General features: G+C 37.6%; 2 protein-coding genes and 1 long non-coding RNA gene across 3 annotated transcripts; all 3 read left to right on the forward strand.

The window, feature by feature from the left end:
- Positions 1-1,810: 1,810 nt before the first annotated feature.
- Positions 1,811-5,660, forward strand: LOC146759420 (uncharacterized). The gene is made up of 4 exons (XR_014932423.1): positions 1,811-1,873; positions 2,325-2,396; positions 2,855-3,001; positions 4,855-5,660. It is a non-coding gene; the product is annotated as an uncharacterized LOC146759420 (long non-coding RNA).
- A 2,374-nt stretch (positions 5,661-8,034) lies between these two features.
- Positions 8,035-12,468, forward strand: LOC146759421 (kinesin-like protein KIF20B). Its single transcript, XM_085510384.1, has 3 exons — positions 8,035-8,224; positions 10,665-11,868; positions 12,309-12,468. Exons 2-3 carry the CDS (start codon positions 10,721-10,723, stop codon positions 12,466-12,468), a joined length of 1,308 nt encoding a protein of 435 aa, XP_085366510.1. The 5' UTR covers positions 8,035-8,224; positions 10,665-10,720.
- A 378-nt stretch (positions 12,469-12,846) lies between these two features.
- Positions 12,847-18,152, forward strand: LOC146759422 (kinesin-like protein KIF20B). The gene is made up of 8 exons (XM_085510385.1): positions 12,847-12,991; positions 13,391-13,451; positions 13,691-13,816; positions 14,080-14,219; positions 15,416-15,571; positions 16,498-16,688; positions 17,129-17,267; positions 17,997-18,152. Exons 1-8 carry the CDS (start codon positions 12,878-12,880, stop codon positions 18,150-18,152), a joined length of 1,083 nt encoding a protein of 360 aa, XP_085366511.1. The 5' UTR covers positions 12,847-12,877.
- The last annotated feature ends 5,552 nt before the right edge of the window (positions 18,153-23,704 follow it).

The following is a 23,704-nucleotide window of genomic DNA, read 5'->3' on the forward strand; positions in this document are numbered from 1 at the left end:
GTATATGTATCCGTTCTGTCCCTTCGAAACCTGAGGGTATCAGAGTGCACTGTGCACCGGTATCCACCAGTGCTTTATATTTTTGTGGTTCTGATGTGCCAGGCCACCGAATCCACACAGTCCAATACACTCTATTATCCCTTTCCCCCCCCTGGCTGAGGGCAGGGCCCCTCTATTGGTTGTCTGCAGCGGTAGAGGCAACCTCAGTAGTGGCTGACCTCTTTTGTAATTTTCTTACCCGTGCTCGCAGTACAAAATTGGGTTCGTCATGCCACTTCTTCATATCCTCTCCATGGTCACGCAGGTAGTTCCACATGGCACCACGTGACATAGGCTCACTGCTGTCCTTCACTCGGACAGGTGTGCGTTTGCGTCTGACAGCTGAGACTGCCACAGGTTCACTGTGGTTCCTTGCCGCAGACCAGCTCTTCTGCATGTTGTCCTGTCTTTTCTCCATTCGGTCCATTCTATCCACCATTTTACAGATGGCTGCGATGGTGGTACGGTGTGGCAGTAGTGAGTATTCGATATTTTGCAGTGAAAGGATGAGCTCAAAAATTTCAGGTCTCCTATCCAGCTCATCATACCTGTTAGAGTTCGTTAATAGTACACTGGAATACTTCACTGGTTCTGACCGTATGAGTTTCTTGCATATTTCCGGAGTACCGCTCACCTTTTCTGGGTCATGGTAATCCTCTGGGTCCCCAGGGACAAACGTGGGATCGAACAGCATTTCTGCCACAGCCATTTCTCTCAGGTACTGGATACCTTCCTCAGCTGTACTCCATTTTTCCAGTACAGGCTCCAAATCACTTTTGAGAAGACAGGTTGCCTTTACAGCTGATAGAATCCTCTCCCAGAGATTGGCGACTCCATCGAGACATCTGCTGATCCCTCTATCAATAGATGAGTCTCGAGCGATGTTTCCTAATTGACGAGCCTCATCGCAGCTTAGGGACATGCAGGAGGCCCCATTGTCCCAACACCGGAGCAGCCAAGTGACAAGGCGTTCACCTGGGAGTCGGGCAAACTCCTTTCTCGCACTTTGGATTTCAGTAATTTTCAGAGGTTTACGAGTAGAGGAAGCAGTGACTTTTCCCTCATCATCACTATCTTCTCCGCGTCTGTTAGTCTTCTGGGTTGCCTTCCTTGGTGGTTTTGGGGAGGGTCCCTCGCCCGGATCTTCCTCTACTTCCTCCATCCGTTCCAGACGTGAGGGCACACGCTCCCATCTCTGGCCTTCATTGTCACTATCTTCTCCATGTCTGTTAGTCTTCTGAGTTGCCTTCCTTGGTGGTTTTGGGGAGGGTCCCTCGCCCGGATCTTCCTCTACTTCCTCCATCCGTTCCAGACATGAGGACACACGTTCCCATCTCTGGCCTTCCACTGGGGCGACTGACACTGATGCTGGTGCTTCCTGTGGTTGGCTGGGATTAACTTGTTGCCTTCCCCTTAGGATTTGGATCTCATTCTCGAGACTATCTTTTTCATAAGCCATTCGTTCTGAGATCCCCCTGATCTCCAACACTCACTCAGGGGTTCTATTAATTTCCCAAGGTCCCTCTGGTGTTCAGGGGTGAGATTACCTGATACTGGGGGTCCCGATGCTTCTGGCCCTTTTCCTGAGTCTCTCTGCACTATTCTTTGCAAGTCTCTCTGCAATTTATAGTAAACTACTACAATCAGAGAGACTAACAACACAGTATTCCAATTGACACCCCAGTCATACTTAAGGAATTCAGAGCATTCGTGAGCCAGTTCAAGCACGGTGCCTGTGATGTTCGTTACTCTGGAAGGGAGCCAGGCAGATATCTCTGGGACAGAAACACCAGAGTTTTGCAAGCACAAAGCTAAATACTTGCTCCAGCTGAAGGTGGGAACTTTCACTAACATTGGGTGTAACATAGTGTGGGGAAGAGGGATGAATGAAAATATTGTTTATGGCTTTTTTTCGGGGAAGAGGCTTTAAAAAGGCTTGATATCTAGTGTTCCATGTGATGTTTTGTGACAGTTTGTGATTCTAGTGCTTTAAACTAGAAGGATTAGTCCTTCAAGCAGATAAGTGCATACAAAAGCTAAGTGTTTTATCAAAAACTCTCAACAAAACAACTAAGCCTTCTTCCATGTAAGTAATGGTGGTTCATGAGGGGGAAGAAAAGCAAAATAAACCAAGAAAGAATGTGTCTTTAAAAGGTTTAATGCATCTAGTAGAATTACTGTTAATTGAATCTGGAATAAATCCAGCAGTGTTTTGAACAGATGTTATAGATTTTAGAAAATGTGTGTATTTCTGGCTATTGACCTTGCTTCATTTCTCCTTTTAGCCACAGTATATTTACAATTAAGGTACTAAGAATCGGAGACCTTGAAATGCCACGAATGACACGAGTCAATGAGTAAGTTCAGAGCAGAGTTCCCTTCTTCTTTTAGGATGAAATTGTCAGTTACTTTCAGTATTGATGTATTGATATTGGGCTACGGACACTAGGTTCCCTGATACAGCCTCCTGTATGAGTGGTGGTTCCCCATTTCCTGTCATTGTGCAGTACTAAACCATCAAGTTGTAATGCTGTTCTATATCTTGTGCCCACTGTTCCACACAGTGTTCCTTTATCCTTCTCACTCAACTTCTGAACTAATGTAAATCTTCGGAAGAATATGGCAGAAAAATGGAAGCTGTGTTGGAAAAGAGTTTGGCAGGAAGTAGTGTGCAACTTCACTAGGAAAGCAACATTAAAAAGCATGAAAGGGTTCAAGAAATTGTTCCTCTAGGAGGAGTGGTTGTGTTGGAAATGATAAATAATCAATGTACATTCAAAGGCAAGAAAACTTAATTTTCCTTATCTGCCTTCAGATTATCACTGTGTGATCTTGCTGGTTCAGAAAGGAATACCAAGACGTGCAATGAAGGTGACAGACTGAAAGAGAGTGGAAATATCAATGCATCTCTCCTAACTCTAAGCAAGTGCATTAGTGCACTCAAGATCAGTCAGCAGTCAAAGTAAGTCCTTGTACAAACTGTAAACTAGTTGTAGATTTCAGATATCATGTACAATGTTTAAACTATTGTTTAAAGTGCAGAGTACGAAACTATGTTATGAGTGAAAACTATCTGTAGGCTTCTGCAGATGTGTGAAGACTTAATGATCTAAGAAAGTGATCTATAAACTTGCCTTCTTTATGTTGTTGTTTTTTTTTGTTTGTTTGTTTTTTCAAATAAAACCATTCCAGTTCTAAATTTCTGAATGTGTTTTCATAGACTTAAGCAAATTAGCGTTGTGGGTTTATTTATTTTTTTTTTTCTGGCCTTGCCTTCTCAAACAAGTCCTGGGGCAGATTATAAAATTTGTTTTCACTGTTTTCACTTTAAATGTGTGAAATGTTAGACCTTTTCCTCCTTTGTTAGTTAGCTGCATTTATCATTTAGTTCTGCTGTAACAGTTTTCCTCAGGGATATTGCTGTGCTTTGTCCTAGCCAAGAGACATGGTCAGACATGGTCAGAATATATATATATATATATGTATATGTATAAAATTTGGAAAAGAAAAATTATATATAGATATATATAATTACATATATACATATAGATATATATAATTACATATATACATATAGATATATATAATTACATATATACATATATATTTTTTTTTTTCCAAACCTTGATGCAACTTCATCATTCTTTCTGATCTAGCTAACCAAATTCAGAGAGAAGAAAGCCTGCTTGCTACTTCTGTCTGAGGTTGTGCTCTAAATGAGTGCAGACAGAGCTTTCTGTATTTTAAACAATGTAGTATTTATTTACAGTCACAGCTGGATATAATTGCAGAATTCTCTGCTGATTCTCATTTGAAGGTGTCTTTCTGTCCCAAAGATTAGGTGAGCTCTGTGTTCATGAAATGCCACACTGTGCCTGGTAGCCTATTCAAATTCTGTTATGCTTAAAAGTAGATGAAAATAGGCCTTGCTACTGGATTAGTCTCTTGTCTGTCTGTCCTTTCTAGGGAAGAAGGATTCCTTAAAATTAGCTGCTGCTTAAAGTGCTTTGATTTATTCAGAACTGTTTTATTTGTTGGTCCTGATCACTTGAAATTTTAACAATATGGGGGAAATGTAGTGATGACTTTGATAGTAATTTTCTTTAAAATAAGAACTCATTTACCACTCCTGCACTAAAGCTACTTATGGGTCACGTGTGTTGTGACAGGAACGAAGCTATGTGAAGCTTTTAGCTCTGTTGGCAGAATTCAGTAGCTGTAAAGAGTCCAGCAGGTAACCTCACTAGAGAACAGTGTGTTTAGTCACGCTTTAGGAGTTCTCTCCTAATTTTCTGTACATCACCAGCTGTTTGATTCAGTGGCTTAACCTTGGTTTAGGAAACACCAGAGATGTTGTGATAAGTATATGCTTCTTTATTTCCAAAGTATTTACTATTGTCCTTTCCTAGAGACAATATACTGAGAGAGTGGTTATCTCTGATTTTGTTGGGTACTGTTTTCTTAGAAGTAGATAGGTCAGTTTGCCAGATGTGGTAAGGGAAAGAGAAAGGTGAAAGAGAATTTAAGCTAACGTGAGGCTGTATGACCTATCTTAGGCTGGATGTTGAATGTACTTTTTGTTTTAAATGTTCTCGTGGGTTGTCTAAGAAGATAATGGCTGCATAGTAGCTGGAACAATCATACAACCTGTCTGCAAACTAGCAAAAAGATTAAATTCAAAACAACCCACAACTCAAAATGATTTAAAGACTAGTGCAGTTATTAATGTGTTGTCTTCCACTTGGATAGCTCTCACATTGAAATGAAGCTGTTAACTTCTGCTAATGGGATTTGTTGTGGTTTTTGTCTTCAAAGGGTGCAGCAGCACATACCGTTTGGTGAAAGTAAGTTAACACACTTTCTTCAGGGATTCTTCAGTGGAAAAGGGAAGATACACATGTTAGCAAACATCAGCCAGTGTGCTTCAACCTATGAAGAAACACTCAATGTGCTAAGATTCTCAGCTATTGCACAAAAAGTGAGTATGTTGTAGTCTATTTTGTTGATCAGTACTTATGATTTGCATTTAAAGAAAAAATTCTGTTCTTCTAAGAATATGAATCTATTTGTGTAGTATCTGTAGTGAATCTGGGTGTTTGTCTCCATACAGCAGTCAGGTTTTTTAATTTAGTGTTTTAGTTGAGCTTAATTTTCCTACAGAGTTTTCTAAAAATCTCTACTGGGGTCTTTGTGTTTCTTTGGGGTGTGAGGGCAGAAGCATCTTCTGAGAATCTCATTCCTAAAAAGTATTCAACCTAACAAGAAGCAACTTGTTACATCTGGAGGAGATTTTATGCTATTTACTTAATTTTTCTCTCTTCTCAAAATATGATCCCATGTAGGAAAGCAAATCCAGCTACCCCATATGTTGCTGCTGTTGTAATTTTGAATATTGTCCAGTTCAAGTGTTGACAAAAGAAGTGGAGCAGTAAAGAGTTTGAAAAGCTGTGTTATGGCCATCAGATGCTTCAGTGGGAAAGTGGGGGTTAAGCGGAATGGGTAGGAGTGAGTGCTATGATATAACACTGAAGAAGTTAAGCTGTCAGATCAGTGCTACAGTCTTGATGGAAAACTTTGAAGTGCTGAGAGTTTGTGTTTGAAGCACAATTGATGGATGTGTGCCCTTGGATCGTGGCCTTATCTGAAAGAGGTTAAGTGTGAAAGTAGAGGGAGCAGCCTATGAGGGTGTTGTGGCGCTGCAAGACAAAGAACTGAAAAGATGATGATCAGTTGCACTGAATGCAACTGGAAACTCAAAACATAAAAAAAGCAGAAATCTATGGCTGCATGAAGTGGCAGTTCTTGTACATTGTTGACCTAGTGAAACTCTTGAGGTTAAAAGCAGGATTGGAGTCTGCAATAACTCTTTTGTAATTTCTTGAAAACTGGTTTAAGTAGTGACCAAACATCAAATACTATAAAATATATTAGCTGTTACTAGAATGCCACTTATCTTCCCCCCATATGAATCACTGTCATGTTGTATGTGAATTTGTGAGGTGGGTTTTGAAGCTGAAATTAAAAACTTCTTGTATGGCTGTCTTCATAGTGGCTATCCAGACTATGTGTAGAAATAACAGCTATTATGTAGTCAGCTATTCACCAGTTTTAACTGATTATAAATTACGTTTCAGGGTGGAGAACATAGCATAGTGCCTGACACCAGTGTTGATCCTGAGGGCATTCTTGATTCTGTGCATTATGATGTCATGGATATTAAAGAGCAAGCTGAGGCAGCACATAGTTCCATTGTATCCCTGGAGGACCCGAAGGAAGATATTGGCTGGTTTGAAAAGCAGCTGGAGAAAACTAACTTTGAACTGATGGAGACCAAAGAAGAGCTAACAGAGAAAAACACCAAACTACTTAAAACTGAAGAAGAGCTGATGCAGAAGAACAAAGGTGAGTTATGCGATGTGAAAGGTAGAAGACAGAAATAGTTCATTAATCTAAAAGAGAAATAACCAGTTTGAGTAGGAATTAGAGGAGATGTTCTACCTTTGGAACCATAGCCTGTAGATAAATGATAGTTTGTTCCTTGTGTATATTCAGGTTCAGCAATTCCACGGGTTTTGGTTATTTCTTTTCTTTTTCCCCCCCTCTCCTTTAAACTGCAACTAGCAGCTTTACGCTTTCGTAAGTATGGGGTTAAATGTCTATATCTTGATTTTTACTTTTATATTGTAATCTCTGCTCTTCCTTATGTCTTGTTGATGCAATGTTTTCATTCCAAGAAATATAGAAAACTTTTGAATCACTCCCAATAAGTGAAGACCACATGCAAATTAATTAATCTGTTCAAAAGCTACCTAAACGTTAGAATATCTGGAAAAATTGATTACTTAATAAACTATCTATTGGCTACTTATGTAATACAACCTTTTCTGTGTGTTACAGACTTTGAAATGCAGATGATTAAATTGGATGAGTCTGTTGAGCAACTTAAAGAAGCAACTGAGGTAACTTTATCTAGAAGATGTTGTGTAAAATTGTTTTAATACCAACTTGTGGTAGCTTAAAATGCTATTCCAGTAGGCTCCATTATCAGGATATCTCCACGTTCTATGCAGTCCATAAAACTTTATCCTGACTAATGTACTGCGAGCTACTGAATATGTGAAGACTAGCTTGATTAAGTATGTGTGCATACCACTTCTGATGGTTTTTGTTCATTTTTTGATGTTTGGTAGCCTGAAGTAGCTCTGAAAACATTTATAGTTAATTCTGTCACTCAGATCTCTAACCTTGTAAGCTTAGCAACTTGACCCTTCTTAGTCTTTGACTGTCTGCATCACTGCAACTTAGTATTTCCATGGCATTAAAGCTGACTGTGATGAGTAGTCATGTCCTCACCTATTACTTCTTCCAAGAACAAGGCTCCAACTCTATCTGTGAGATTGTGTGGCCTGAACACTTCTGAAGCTTTTCTTTTCATAAGTTACTAAAGATGAATAATCAGTCCTTGGCAGTGCCAGCATGGCTTAACAATCGTCATCTTGTAAGTAAGGAAGCTTCACTTGTGGTCAAGGACACAATCTAAAATATGCGTGACAGAGCTGACTAAGCTTTAAGGTTGGATTATATCTGTCACGATGAAAGTGATTTTAGCAGCTTAGCTGAAGTGTGATGTGATGAACTTGTATGAGAGCTGACCATTTGCTCTTTGACCATGTTTGTAATTTTGTTGACTTCTTGGAAACAGGAAATTCTTTGATAAACCAGTAAACTGTTGATTGTGTGCAAGTCTTTTACTTTGTAACCTGCTAGGCTCTTGCTTTCCCTTGTATACTCTACCGAGTATTGCACTTGTCATTATCTGAAGGTGTACTTGTTCTGTCTGCTATTGAAATTTGTAACTGATGTCTATAGAGTCCCTGGGTAAATATTTTAGCTGTATGGTTTTGTGTAAATATTTGCCTACAGAAGATTACTGAGACTTAAGTGCTCCTTTTGTTAAGCTTCAATGTAACTGATCTTATATCAATACAGGAAAAGACTACCTACCATTTAACTACCATTAAAGCAGAACCGGCAGAAGAGAACACTAATAAAGGAACTGAAAGCAGCCAATTTTCAGTGCTTTCAGTTAAAGCACTGAAACAAGAGAAAACTGAGTTGGAAGTGGGAAGAAAGCACAGTACTGATGAAGATAAGCCTACTGTGGAAGAGCCACCTCCAAAGAAAGGTACAGTTTCTTCCATCCTTGAACAGGGTGTCTTCCAAAACAATAAATTGCTTCCTATTCCGGATAGGAAGCAAAAGGCTGTGAAGCGCGTACCTTATGGTATAAGGAGAAAAGCCACTGTGTTAAACTGTAAATAGAAGTAACTGTTATGTAAATATCCCTTTTTCAGAAGGTCCTATGCTGTTCATTTTTGAATGCTTAAGAATAAAAGGTTTTTGCACTATTTTTTTCCTTTTTGCTGCTTTTTCCTCATCTGTTGATGCACTTGCAGATTTGGTAATAGTTTTAAAGCAGTTTCTTTAGGATTGTTTCAACTGCTGTTGCTGATCTTCTGAGTAGCATCAGCTGCTCAAGTGCTTTTTTTTCTTTGTTTGTTTTGTTTTTCCTGAAGCAACTATCAAAATTGTTGACGACCTGCTAATTGCTCGCTCATGGGCAATATTTGAGCAAAATGGTTTGGATAAGCTCTGATGCATTTAACTTCACTTCTGGGCACAGCTGAGCATCAGTGTTCCTAGAATTACGGAAGGCATATACAATGTAGAAGGGAAAAATCTAAAACTTAGCTGTAGTCCCTTCCTTTCTTGTATTCCTCTTGCAAAATATGTGCAAGGGAGAAAGTCAAGGCCTTCTTTGGATGAGATGCTGTTCTTGGATGATTTGTCCCTGCTGCCTTTATTTGGCATAAATATTGAATCCTAATGTGACCACTGAATGGCATCACATATAAGCATCTTACCAGAGACTGAGGGAGGGATGTGGACTCCTCCATACTCCAAATAGTAGTGGGTTTGTTCTAATCATATGACCAAAGCTCTCATTTAAAAATTAATGACAGCAATGCTCCACATAGGAATTAAAATGGGTAGCTGATAGTCACAATGTCAACATGAAGTTTTCTGTTAAGAAGTACTGAGTATTCAATCATGTTAAAATTTTCTTCTATTTGTGAGTATTAATAGCGTCCAATTTCAAAAACCGCTTAATATATATTCTTTAGCTATGTTAAATATACACAGTAGAACAATGAGCACAGGTATGTTGTGCTGGTTCTTTTGTAGAATTAGTTATATAAGTAGCACGAGCAAAAGTGTTTTAGGAGATGCTAGGTTATCTCAGCTTCAAGTTCAGGGTATTTACACCATTCTCTGAGCTTTTAGGTCTTGTTTCCTATGCTCTGTAATAATGCTTTTTCCCTACTTCCTCTGTAAGGAGCTTCTAGACTGAACATTACACATCTTCTCCCTAGTCTTATTTATCTTGCTTTAGTGCTTGCTTGTTGTTTTCAGCATAAAGTGTTTAGATTACTTATAAATCATATTCCCCTCACTAGTGTTGCTGGAAGCAGCAGTCAAAACCCAAAACCTGGTTTGGGGTGGAATATGCCACTGCTGTTTCTTCAGTATGACTTTTAAATCAGTTGGGGGCTGTATATAAAACTCCTTAGATGAGTTAAGAGGCTGTTTCCATGCAGTACATGTGAATCTGTATGTAATGCAGGCTGAACGTGGGCACTATAAAATTCTGCATTGTAGTAATAAAAGGACTGTACTAGAATCACCATTGAATATATTGTTGTGGTGATCCAATCCCTAGTAAGTCTTGACTTATATTTATTTTTTTTAATACTTAAAGTATGCATATTATGGAATGGACATAACTGGATTGTAAAGCAATGATGAAATACAGCATAAGTTGCTTTTGATAGAAAGAAAATGCATGTGATTTTAGCTAATTGCTCACCAGTTAAAGAAAAAAACAGCCCCAAGCTAATGGAATATTTATGGAAACTTGAATCTGCAAATTTGTACAACTTTATGAGTGAAATTTATATGCAAAAGAGTAAGTGTGGACAGAAGTAGGAATCCTCATATTTTGTTTAGAGATCAACTGAATAAGAGAGACAGATATCAACACTTAAGTGATCAACTTGTCCAGGGTTTTATCTTTCTTTGAAAGTAAGAGGACTGTGAGTTGGAATGAAATTTCTTAGAGAACTGTTTATCTACCATTTAGATGTAGATGGAGTGATTCCTGGCTGCCTTATAGGGATTGCTGAAGCACGGAAGATAGAAAGAATATAGCTGTGAATTATCTATCTCGTTCCCATGTTTCTTAAATCTAATTAGAATTTCTACTGGTGTGGAGTGGAAGGTTTGAGTAGTGCCATGGTAAAAGTGTTCTTCCAGACTGAAAACCTTTTGCTGTTAATTCTGTATAGAAATCTGAGGCACCTGATTACGTGTTCAGAGGACTTTAATTCCTTCACTAGTATCAAATACTATGTGATGTGAGGGTATGGCTTGCATATTACGACAGTTTTTCACTTAGAAGTTGCTACTTGGTGTTGTGAACTGCTATGTAATAATGATTTTAATCAATCTGAGCTACATTCCTTTTCCCTTTTTTTTTTTGGTTTGTTTGTTTGTTTGTTTTACAGTAGTTGTAAATGAGAGAAAGAAAAAGAACCCTGTAGAGCAAAGGACAATTGAACACATGAAACAAAAGTGCTCCGCGTACCGAAAGGAAGTACTAGCACTGAGGGAAAGAACTGAAATCTTGGAACGTCATTTAGCTGTGCTTGAAGAACAATGCAGAAGAGAAAAAAATAAAAAAGAAGATTTCAGTAAGCAGGTAACAAGCCTGCGTATTGAGCTTCCTTTTTCTGAAGAAACAGCTGATGCCCTCCGTGAACAAATTCTGCAGGGTCAAGCTGACTATCGGGAAATTGCTTCTGAACTGGATGAACAGAAATCTATAAATATGACACTAGAAGACAAAAATGCCCAACTAACTAACAACATAGAAGTTGCCAAAGAATATATAATTGATAAAGTGTCACAAGTAAAAGAAATGCGGACCAAATTAGATGAATTATACAAATGTCACTTAGAGTTTCACGCCATCGGTACTGACTTTGTCAGTGTAAAGGATTCCTCAGACTGTGAAAAGGATGAGCCAGGGACATCTCAAATTAGTTCTGCATGCATTCAGTCACAGACTTCTTCCATCTCAGATCTTGTGCAGGACCTCTCCTTTAACTATAGTCTTGAAAGGATTTGGGAAGTATGCAGAAGTATTGTTGATGTTTCCTCACAAAAAAGTCAGCACATCAAAGCACTGCTTCAAGACAATGAAAACCTAAAGGCGGGACTGAATAATGCTGAAAATCATAATCGTCAACTTGTAATGAAGCTATGTGAGATTACAACTCACACTAGTCAGGAAGATGATCTTGTGAATCAGTTACATGAGCAAATAGAGAAGAAAACTCAGGACTTTGAAGAAAAGACTGCAGAAGATCAGAGAGTGATTGCACAATTTCAGGAGGAAGTTGCCAACTGTGAGGTAAAAATAAGAGAGCTTGAATATCGCCTGGAGGCTTCCAAGACAATGGAAGACAATGTGTCAAAACTCAATGAATTACTTAAAGAAAAAGAATCTATTATTGTTAATCTGGAGACAGTTACAGCAACTCTGCAGGAGAAGTCTGCAACTGCAGACAAAAAGGTTGAAGAGTTAAGTAGCAATGAAGCAAATCTGATTCAAGAAGTTATGCAGCTTAAAAACAGCATGGAGCAGATGAAACACTCTCTTCGGGAAAAGGAAAAGAGTGAAATGGAGAAAGTGCAACGTATAGAATCGTAAGTAACCACTGAGTTAACTTAGAGCCCTTTGAGAATGAACTAGAGTTAAAAATAGTTAATGGGAACATCCCTTTGACTTAATGCATCTGCATGCTTATCAATGGCGAAACTACTACTTTAGGATGCTTTGGTATGCTACTTGAGTTCCAAGGGAAAACAGGAGTGTGCAAGGAAATGAAGAATAATATGGGGATTTCTGGTGGTTTTGTTGTATATCCCTCAGAATAGCATCTGAATAATTTATTGCTTCAGCATCTGATTATGAGAAGCAAGCTGAAATTCGAAAGTAATTGTTTAAATCTTGTCACTGGTCTAGATAGATTTAAGAGTCTATTTACAAATAGAAACCAACAGGCAGGGCATGGATTAAGCTGTAATTGCTGTTTCCATGAGATGTGTAACAGTAAATTTCTTTGTCTCTTTATTTTTAACATAAGGCTAGAAAATATTCTTTCTGAGAGTTCTGCCCTTGTACTGAATTTGAAAAAAGATTTGCAGAGGAAAGAAGAAGAGTATGCAGATCTAAAAGACAAACATTCTGATGCCGAGAAACAAATTCAGCAACTACAAAGCGAGGTTTGTAACTCCAAAGCCTAAAACCTAAGTCTTGTGAAAAAACGCTGATAACTGGGAAGAAGAATGCTATTTACTTGAAAAGAAATAGACTAATTTCCAGAAGCTCTTTAATATAAGCATGTATATTTTTTTTCTTCAATTTCAGCTTCAGTGATGTTAATAGTTAAAATTTAATTATTAAACAAGAAGATATCTTAAAACCCATTTTGCAGGATCTTAGTCTGAAAGTTTATTGGGTGTGCTTGGGGTGGAAAATTGAAGCTTAAAAATGAATTCATGTCTTCCTTGGTAACCTTGCACTTGCTGTCATTTTCCTACTCAGCACTTGTTTGTGAATTCCTCTTTATTTAACAAAGAAGTATTTGGCCAGGTTGGATTACAGAAGTCTTTTAATGAACCGTGAGCTGTGCTTACATTACAGGTGTCCACGATGCGTTCTGTGGAGGAATCCCTCAGGATCAAGACGTATGAACTTGAAAGGGTTATTAACTATTTTAAGGATGAGCTGGATTATAAAGACTATACTATCCAACAACTTAAACAGGTATTTTACTTGCTCTTATTTTTTATTAAATGAATGATGCAGGTTTTCCAAGCAACAGGAAAAAGGTCAAAAAAAAAAAAAAAAATTGGAGCAAAATGAAAGTGGCCAACTGAAATTAGTGGTAGACCATGCAAGATATTCAAATAATTAGTCACTACAGAGCACTGGCAGATTGCTTTAAATACAATAATCTGCATAGTAAATACATATGTAATACATGCATATAACCTGATCTTGTTGAGTGACATCACGATATGTTAATTGAAATGTCTTACCATAAACTCTTTTTATCAGCTTGAGTCCTTATTTATGCTATATGAAAAACTTATTAATTCTAGGCTGTCTTAAAGATTCTGCTTGTTTCTACTGTGTATGCTTTTCTTTCAACATGAATTATAGGAGCTGGTGGAAACTGAGAGGATGGAAGATATCTCCAAAGACTATGATCAACTATGTGACGGTCAGCCATTATTTGTGTGTGTGTGTGTGTGTGGAATATCCGTGTAAATGTTGTCACATTGCTAATGACTTTGAGTCTTCTGTGTTTCGATTTTAAAACATGTCTGCATATATTTGTATGTAAATATTTCAATGGAGATGCTCTATTTCTTTTAAAAGAGCTTTTGGTCATGGGAGAATCTTGATTTGAGAATAATGGGAGCTAGTAGGGAGTTCATCTGTAAATTTTCAAACCTTCAGATCTGTGTGCAAGGGATAGAACAATTGAAGTTATACGGATGACATTAGAAGAACAAGAGGAAGTGCAGCTTGAACAAGATGAAATGCTTCAAGCTCAGTTAGAAGAGAACCAAAAATTAGCTTCAGGTAATCTTTCCAGGGAAAGGGAGCAGGGATGCAAAAGGGGTTTAGACGTACTGTGATAGCCACTTCCATTTTCATGTGACTATTACTTAGGCATTAACGTTCCATAGTAAACAACAACTCTCTTGTAGTTAAAGGCTTCTGTTATTTCTTTATGTCTGTAGCAGATAAAACCGAAGCTGCTTTAGTAAAAAGTCATTGGTGTGGTATTTCAAATATATATTTGAAATGATATGCTATCTAACCTCATTTTGTGTATTGAGTAGAACTGATTGCATGGAAACACAAATACAGTGAGCTGGAATACCAGAGCAATAGTGACTGGCAGCAAAAGAACAACGAAAGTGATGAGGCAAATTTGAATGAAAACAGTACAGAATTAATAAAGCTGCAAAAAGAGCTGGAGGTAACTTAACTTCAAAGTTGTAACTTGATAAAGTAAACTGTTATATTGATTACAGAAACTTCCTGTAAAAGCTGCAGTGCAACATGCAATAGGGACCAGGTGCAGCTTTTTTGTGGTACGTTAAGAATGGCATCACTGATGCCCCCATAGTATAGGAAGTGTAGCCTTCCCTACATTATGCTGCCATGAGCAGTGCTTCTTTTGCTGGCCTCTGAACAGTTAGTTGTCTTATCCCATCTGATGTTATTTTTTGTTGTTGTTGTTTGTTTGTTTTTTTAAATAAAAGTAATGGGCTGGCAGTGGGAGTTTTCTAAGTGAGTATACAATAGGTTACATCCACTCTGTTAGTGGAATGGTTCTGAACTTCTTTCCTCCTTCACCTTGAGTAAGCTTATTCATGATATTTTTTTCAATGCGCAGAGCCAATTCACTTTTTCAAGAAGAGAGGAAAGTTGAACATTCATTGCTTCATTCTATACCACGTCAATGTGCTATAAGCAGAGTATACTTATACAATTGTTGTTTGCAAGAAAGGAATACTAACTCAAAGCAAATTGTAACTTACGGTGTATTTGTCAAAACTGTTTTCTGTTAGTTGCTTGGGCAACTAATATAAGCTATCGAAATCATCATCTAACTTTATCACCAGGAAGCCTTTTTTGTTGGGCTGCGGGTCTACTAATTTTCCTTGGTTAAAAGACTTTTATTTTTTCCAAGCAGTTTCTCAGGTGCTCTGTCCTATATATGAGAATGTCTGCCAGTAGGTTTGATAGGAAAGGAGACTACTCCTACAGTGTAAACTATGTTGCTTTTCTTTGTCTTTCAACCCTAAAGGAGCTGCAAGTTTTTCTACAACTGCTGCAAGGCAGCCTAAAGTGTTAGAAGTTTTTAAGTTAAAAGAGTTTTTCTTATACTGACTTTTGGTGTAAGTTCTGTAAAGCTTGTGTGAACATTTATAAAGAAAAAGAGATGTTTTATGGGGGCTCTCCAGTCTGAATAAGAAATACTGGAAATGATTATTTTTTAATGGAAAAGAACTAATGATTATCCAATACCTGCCTTTGGGAATATTCTGTAGTAAAAACTGCTAATGTTTCTGTTATCTTGCAGAAACAAGTCTATTTAATGATGACCTGGCTTTTAAGACTTTTATTCCTTAATGACTCACTATTTCATTTTTGGTTTCATTGAAACAGGAAAGTGAGACTAAGTATCAAACTGATAGAAAAAAGTGGCTGGAGGAGAAAGAAGAGCTCCTAAATCAGTTAAAAGAAGCTGAGAATCTTCGCAACAAAGAAATGAAACAATTTGCTGAGGACCGACAACATTATGGAAAGCAACAAGCAGAAATCGTAAGTGATGAGGTCCTGGCAGAGTTGTCTGGTGCCTGTAGTTTGGAGACAACTACATACCAAGTATTAACAGTAAGGGTGCAGAAGAGCAGCTTGTCCAAGTCCCCTTGCTTTCTTATATGGCAAAGCCCATATGAGAACTGCTTGATTTGGAAAAGGAAGGAATGGGGGGGCCACAAAAAGAAAGATCTTTCATAAGTGCATAATGAAATGTCACGTATGTGGGACATAAATAAGAAAATTGCAGTTGAAAAATAGATCACTATTTAATGAGGCTAAGAAAGTATTTTGTGCAATAGCTTTTGTTTGTTCTCTTTTCTGCAAAGCAGAAGGCCTTTAAGCCTTTATAAGGAAGAAAAGGCAATTGAGTTTCTAAAGAAACCCCACAAACTTCTCTCCAGATACTGAATAAAAATACTTGGTCATACAGCCAGTTTTGCTCCTTTATCACTTTCCAAATAGTGACTGATAACAAAGTCACTTGAGTTACTTGAGCTGTTTGCTGGGCTCTTGTCATGTAACTTCTTAAACATGTGAATCTGTACATTCTGCAAAGCTTTTTTTACATCTGGAAGTAGTTAGTCCCGACTTTCTGGACCTGCAAGCAGCATAGAAGGATGTGAGGAGCTTAGTATTATTATCACTTTGTGACTTTATTTTCCTAAAGCTCATTAGTAATCATTAAATGAGCAAATTGAAGTTCTTAAATAATACTAATATTTTTTCACAAGGAGAGTAATGTAGGTTGTCTAATAGAAGCATGGTTTTGCTTCTGTAGGTTTGTAGTGCAACTAGTTCTAGAGCTCCTGTGGATCTTGAAGAGATCATACATTTACTAAGACTGTAAAACGGTGCTAACTACCGAAGTGTTAGAACAGTTCAGTGTGTAGTAGGTGATGTTCACTGTTCATCTGTTCTTCTTTTAGGAAAGACTTGTTGCCCAGCTGGAGGAAAAGGACCGTAATCTTCAAAAGTGGCATGAGGAGAGAGATCAGTTAGTAGAAGCTTTGGAAGAACAGCTCAAAAGTTTGGCTTTAAATGAAAGCTTGGAGCAGATGAAACATTCTCTTCGGGAAAAGGAAAAGAGTGAAATGGAGAAAGTGCAACGTATAGAATCGTAAGTAACCACTGAGTTAACTTAGAGCCCTTTGAGAATGAACTAGAGTTAAAAATAGTTAATGGGAACATCCCTTTGACTTAATGCATCTGCATGCTTATCAATGGCCAAACTACTACTTTAGGATGCTTTGGTATGCTACTTGAGTTCCAAGGGAAAACAGGAGTGTGCAAGGAAATGAAGAATAATATGGGGATTTCTGGTGGTTTTGTTGTCCATCCCTCAGAATAGCATCTGAATAATTTATTGCTTCAGCATCTGATTATGAGAAGCAAGCTGAAATTCAAAAGTAATTGTTTAAATCTTGTCACTGGTCTAGATAGATTTAAGAGTCTATTTACAAATAGAAACCAACAGGCAGGGCATGGATTAAGCTGTAATTGCTGTTTCCATGAGATGTGTAACAGTAATGTTCTTTGTGTCTTTATTTTTAACATAAGGCTAGAAAATATTCTTTCTGAGAGTTCTGCCCTTGTACTGAATTTGAAAAAAGATTTGCAGAGGAAAGAAGAAGAGTATGCAGATCTAAAAGACAAACATTCTGATGCCGAGAAACAAATTCAGCAAGTACAAAGCGAGGTTTGTAGTCAACTGAGATATTTTTTTCTGTAAGATTATGCTTGGCTTTCTGCTGTTAAAACTTCTCAAACTTTAACTATGAAGCTGGAAATTTCACACTAGTGAGGCTAGCAGCAAATCTTAGGTAAAGTTGCCATTGAAGCTCTAGAGGGGACCAGAAGTTAAAACATGGTTTCGCATAGATAATGAACAGAGGAAAGTAAAGTTGGTTAGTAGTCTGGAATAAGGTTTGTGAAGAGAATAGCTAATCTGCCTCTGGAGGGGACTTGTTATTATCTCTACGTTACTGGTGACTTGCCATTGGTATCCGTGGTAACTCCAAAGCCTAAAACCTAAGTCTTGTGAAAAAACGCTGATAACTGGGAAGAAGAATGCTATTTACTTGAAGAGAAATAGACTAATTTCCAGAGGCTCTTAAATATAAGCATGTATATTTTTTTTCTTCAATTTCAGCTTCAGTGATGTTAATAGTTAAAATTTAATTATTAAACAAGAAGATATCTTAAAACCCATTTTGCAGGATCTTAGTCTGAAAGTTTATTGGGTGTGCTTGGGGTGGAAAATTGAAGCTTAAAAATGAATTCATGTCTTCCTTGGTAACCTTGCACTTGCTGTCGTTTTCCTACTCAGCACTTGTTTGTGAATTCCTCTTTATTTAACAAAGAAGTATTTGGCCAGGTTGGATTACAGAAGTCTTTTAATGAACCGTGAGCTGTGCTTACATTACAGGTGTCCACGATGTGTTCTGTGGAGGAATCCCTCAGGAACAAGATGGAAGAACTTGAAAGGATTAATAACCAGTTTAAGGATGAGCTGGATTATAAAGACTATACTATCCAACAACTTAAACAGGTATTTTTCTTGGTCTTAATTTTTATTAAATGAATGATGCAGGTTTTCCAAGCAACAGGAAAAAGGTCAAAAAAAAAAAAAAAAATTGGAGCAAAATGAAAGTGGCCAACTGAAATTAGTGGTAGACCATGAAAGATATTCAAATAATTAGTCACTACAGAGCACTGGCAGATTGCTTTAAATACAATAATCTGCATAGTAAATACATATGTAATACATGCATGTAACCTGATCTTGTTGAGTGACATCACGATATGTTAATTGAAATGTCTTACCATAAACTCTTTTTATCAGCTTGAGTCCTTATTTATGCTATATGAAAAACTTATTAATTCTAGGCTGTCTTAAAGATTCTGCTTGTTTCTACTGTGTATGCTTTTCTTTCAACATGAAATATAGGAGCTGGAGGAATAGGACCATAATCTTCAAAAGTGGCGTGAGGAGAGAGATCAGTTAGTAGAAGCTTTGAAAGAACAGCTCAAAACTTTGGCTTCTAATGCCATACAAAAAGAGACAGAAATAGCAGAACTGAGACAATCTGCCTTAAAGGATTCAAGCAAGGTCAGCTCTCCTTTCCTCCTACCTGATTAGCTACCCATAAATTCTGTAAGACTCCTGTACCTGCTCTTTGTATTCTGGGTGTGGTTCTGTTCTTGAGCACTGTCGTATTGACATCATGTGCAACTAACCAAAAAAAGCACCAGCTTTTATTTTTGTTCTTCAGAAACAGAATTTCTGTTAATTACTAAAATTTCAAATTTTTCAGTAGTTCAGATAAACAGATGTCAGTTTGATGCTTATGATCCTACAATCAGACTGGACATCTGTAGCTTTTTCTGATAATTCACAGCATTTCCGGATCCCAAGCTAGGCTCAATACTCAGACAGTAGTTCTGTCTCAGGTTTCTTACTTTCTTTGCTTTCTCTGAGGTAGTATCTACAATGGCTTGAAAAGACAGAAGGGGACGTGGAGAGAGATTAAGGGAAGCATCAAAAAGCAGAGGGGGGATGATCTCTGGAAGTTGCATTTCTTATTTCAACATCCAGCTTTTAATCAGGATAGCCAATCTAAGCCGTAGCATAGAATTTCAGAAGCTAAACAGAAGACTAAATGAGTTGTGCTCTTTTGAGAATGTTTGGATTCACTTTCTCTGAGAAGAAAGATGTTCTCATAGCAAAACTTCCCCTACAACTGCCGACTTTCTCACAGTACCGAGGATTTGGGAACAAATAAAAGCTCGGGTTATTATATCTTAAGAGAGATGAAGGCTGAAGCACATAAGTAAAATAGAAGAATCAAAATATATTGTATTACAACTTCCCAGGCAATTCTGTGACTACTGCACTTGTAACAGTGACCGTACAAATCCGTGAAATGTTACTGTTCTTGAATAGTTAAGTGTTCTAGCCTGCAATTCTAAAACTGATGCTACTAAGTAATTGCAATACTGCTTGTGTGTGTTAATTCCTTTTGCCAATCCCACAACTCAGCAGTTTTTACTGTTTATTAGGATAATGCAACTGTGATAGAAGAGTTAAGAAAAGAACTGGCTGACAAAGATGACTTTATAAAGGAATTAAAACAACGCATTAACCACAGTAGCCCTCAGACTTTGCCAGAAATACCTTTACTTGAAGAAAGACAAAGTAGAAGGAATGACTCTGTAAATGAAAAGGTATGATTATATTTATAATAGGAGAAGGTTGCGGGGTGACCTCATTGCAGCCTTTCAGTACCTGAAGGGAACTTACTCCCAGGAGGGGAGTAAACTCTTCGAAAGGGCTGATAATAGCAGGACTAGGGGAAATGGTTTTAAGTTGAAGGAGAGAAGATTTAGGTTGGATGTTAGGGGAAAGTTCTTTACTAGAAGGGTGGTTAGGTCCTGGAACAGGCTGCCCAGGGAGGTTGTGGATCCCCCGTCCTTGGAGGTGTTCAAGACCAGGTTGGACGGGGCCCTGGGCAACCTGATCTAGTAAATGTGTATGTTTGGTGGCCCTGCTAGGCACGGGGGTTGGAACTACATGATCCTTGAGGTCCCTTCCAACCCGGGTCATTCTGTGATTCTGTGATTCTGTGAACCTGATAAGACGGAGATAAAGCAGCACGGCAGCATGATACCTTTAGGAGTGAAAATGCCTAAGGCAAAAAAGAAAAGAAGTGATGACATGGATGAGGTATGACCTAGACCCAACAGAAAACAAAATATCTGATGCCTTTTTACCATTCTCATTTAAGCATTAAAAAAATGCTATTTCTACCTCAGTAAAGTAGTTGAAGAATTTAATCAATGAACTGCTTTAATGAACAAAACTAATAGCCAAGTTCAGTGATAATGGTTTAAGAGAAGGGAATTTCTCTTAACTCCATTGTGTATTTTCTTTGAAACCTGTAGACATAAATCAGCTTTTTAGACATCATGAGATGTCTAATACTGATATCTTAATGTCCTGTTTTTATAATTGAATGCTTATTTATTATTTGATTTACAGTGGAATAGTTACCACTAGCAAATACTTCCCTACTATTAGCAAAAGTGTTTAAAGTGTTCACTTTTGTGACATCAATTGTTCTTTCCAAAAGAATCATGGCTGAAACTTGTCTTATTTTCTCAGGATTTTGTGAAAAGTGAGAACACGAAAAATACAAAATCTGTCATGGCTTTTAATTCACCCTCTGCAAGTGACGAGAAAATGGTTGGTTTTTGTTCTAGTTTTGAAGCTAGCTTGGGACTTCCTGTAATTGTGTGGTCACACGAAAGAAGCAGTGTCTTATCCTTATGTGTATACCTGAATGGGAATCTTACATGCTTATGAGCTCTTCCTATTAAATTCCATAAGCTAACCAAAGGGCAAGTCAGTCTGTCCCCAGAGCGTGTAATGGCTGTACTGTGTAATGATTTGGAGGGAAGGATATTGCACACTGAATAGTTGGGAAGAGAAGCTTTAGTGTATTATCGTGTGCTTTTGTAAGTGAAGCCCTTGTATTAAACTAAGGTTCATATCATTAATATGCATGGCAGTTATTAAAAACAGATGTTCACATGTGATAGCAGTATCCTTGGCATGGTCAGAGTATGAGTAGTAGATTTTTCCCATCTGTTGTCTTCTGTTTTGTATGTTTGTTTATTTTATGTAATTAGAACAGCTTATGTAAGAAACAACTCCACAGCTTGGGAGCTACTTTTAAAGAAACTACTGCCTTATTAAGAAACTGTAAGAAACGTATGCCTTGAAATAGCTGAGATTTTGACAACTCCCTAAAGGGTATAAAATTGTCTACATTACTTGCCGTTGTGGTATCATCAGCAGAATGAACAGAGGTGTCAGTAGTAAAGCTCAAAATGTCAACTTAAAATAACGTTGAACTAAAATGAAGTTTAAACAATGCTCTTGTTTCACATGTTCACATCTCTGTTGAACAGAAATCTGGAAAAGACTACTTCCTGAGAAAGCGAGTACATGCTTCAAGACTGACTAAAAAGAAGGATGAAACACTGCAAAAAGTTGGAGATTTTATTCAAAGCTCTCCTTCTATTATACACTCTAAAGGTTGGTGTAGAATAAGTTTTATTCCATGTTTTCTAGACATTGTAGAATGGCTTGTTTCTGCTGTAGGCTATTAATGTATGTGTTCTTAGAGAACTTGTCTGCCATGTTAAGTTATCTTGTCCTTTGATTTATGAAGTAAATGCATTTATTCGTCTCTTCAGAGATTCATTATTACATTTGTGAAAACCTACAAGTATACAGAGAAAGTTGGTTCTGTCTTGTGCTTCTGTCAGCACGAAAGTTAGGCCTGTTGTTTAACTCCTGCTGAAGTTTCTGACTTCCAGCGACTTCTGAGCCATGATTGTCTTTCATACTCCATTTTAATGCGTGCTTTAAGCTGCCGTACCTGAAGCTATAAACTGTTTCAGCTATAGAAGCAATAAAGAACCTCGATGAACAAATACAATTTCTGAGTATTTTCACTTAAATTTTACGTGTCATTTATAAACCAAGTTTGTTACGAAGCTTTTTTTGCATTCAGTGATTTAAAGACTCACAAAACCAGTAAGTTGATTGGTTTATGTATCAAAACAAATTTCTTCTAGCCAAGAAGCTGATGTCAGCAGTAAGTTCTCCTAAATCAAACGAACCTGAAAGTCTCGAAGAAGGAGAGACCAAGCCAAAACGATGCAAAAGGAAGCTGTATTCAACTGTCGTTTCTGGCCCTCTAGATATACCTGCTTCTTCGGTAAGCGATTATACTGTAGTCTTGGCTTAAAATAAACTACTAAGGAGTCCAAACAGACTGGAGGTTTCATCTATTTGCAGGAGGAGGTTGAAAGTACTGAGGTATTTCTTTATTCTACCAAGTCATTCTTGTTGGTCTTCCTGCTGTTCTGTTTTAGTTTGTCCTCAAAGATCTCTGTGTTTGGCTGGCTTACAGTTTACTAAGTAGGTGATGTAGCAATCACGGAGATGTCTTCTAATTTGGAATCATAGATAATTTCAGTGTGTCGGAGTGGGATTATTCTACTACACGCTTTTCTAGAGCACAACTTAGACAGCTTTTTAGGTATGCTTAAACTATGATCTCCTGTCTAAGCCAACTTGCAAAGGATCTGATGTGCCAGTTTCATGACTCTGTCGGCAGCTATTGTGCTAAGAACATTCTTGCTCTGTTGGAACTGCATCTTTTAATTATATTAGAGTCCTTTTTCTGTTCAGCATAGTGATCATTTGCCCATACTGTAATATCCCTCTGAATTTTTTGATGATTTGACGAATGATAGGGGCAGAAACCAAAATGTTATTTTTTTTGTTAGAGGATGAAGAAGATGAGACAATTTCTTTTCTCACTGTAGTTCTGAGAACATGGAACTGAACCGAGAACTGAAATTCTGGGCAAGTCATAGCTACAGGGATTGAGGCTAAAAATGTTTTCTGAACGCTTCATGTTTCACAAAACAAGTATTATAATACTCTTTTGAAAACAAGTATTTCAAAATGAAAGCTGCCTTCAGGCTTTCCTCAGATGTGTGTGCTTTTTTAAGATAAACAGGATTTTGTACATTCTCCATATTTGTTCCTTGTGATTAAGCTGCATTAAAATGATCTCGGTATCCCATAGTTTTCTGAATAAAATATAATAAGCAAATGCCATTCTGAAATCCATTTAGGGGAAGAAATATGTTTGCGTGGGTCAAGAAGAGCTTGTCAGTCTTGTGTGAAAAGATGAGTAACTTTTGAAATGTTTTCTTCAGGAATCTGAGGAACAAAAGAAGGAAAGTGATCATCTGATCATCAAGCGACGGCTGAGATCCAGAACAGCTAAAAAACCTTGAAGAAGCATGTTTGTTCCCCTTTCTCAGGACATACTTTTATCGTATTATTAAAACTGGTTGTTAATAAACAGTAACAGTTACTCCGTTGTGTTCTTAAATTTGTATATAGGTGTTTGTTGCAGAACGGCGGGAGAAAAGCAGACGACCACACCTGTCACTGACATATGATCAGCGAATCTCATTTATTCCTTGGCTGTGTGCACCTTTATAATACGGATAATTAGCTCATACATATTGCAAAAGTAGAGCTCATCA

The sequence above is a fragment of the Coturnix japonica genome, chromosome 10, assembly GCF_054131305.1.
Source record: "Coturnix japonica strain WE chromosome 10, WE-NBRP24, whole genome shotgun sequence".
Taxonomy (NCBI): Eukaryota; Metazoa; Chordata; class Aves; order Galliformes; family Phasianidae; genus Coturnix; species Coturnix japonica.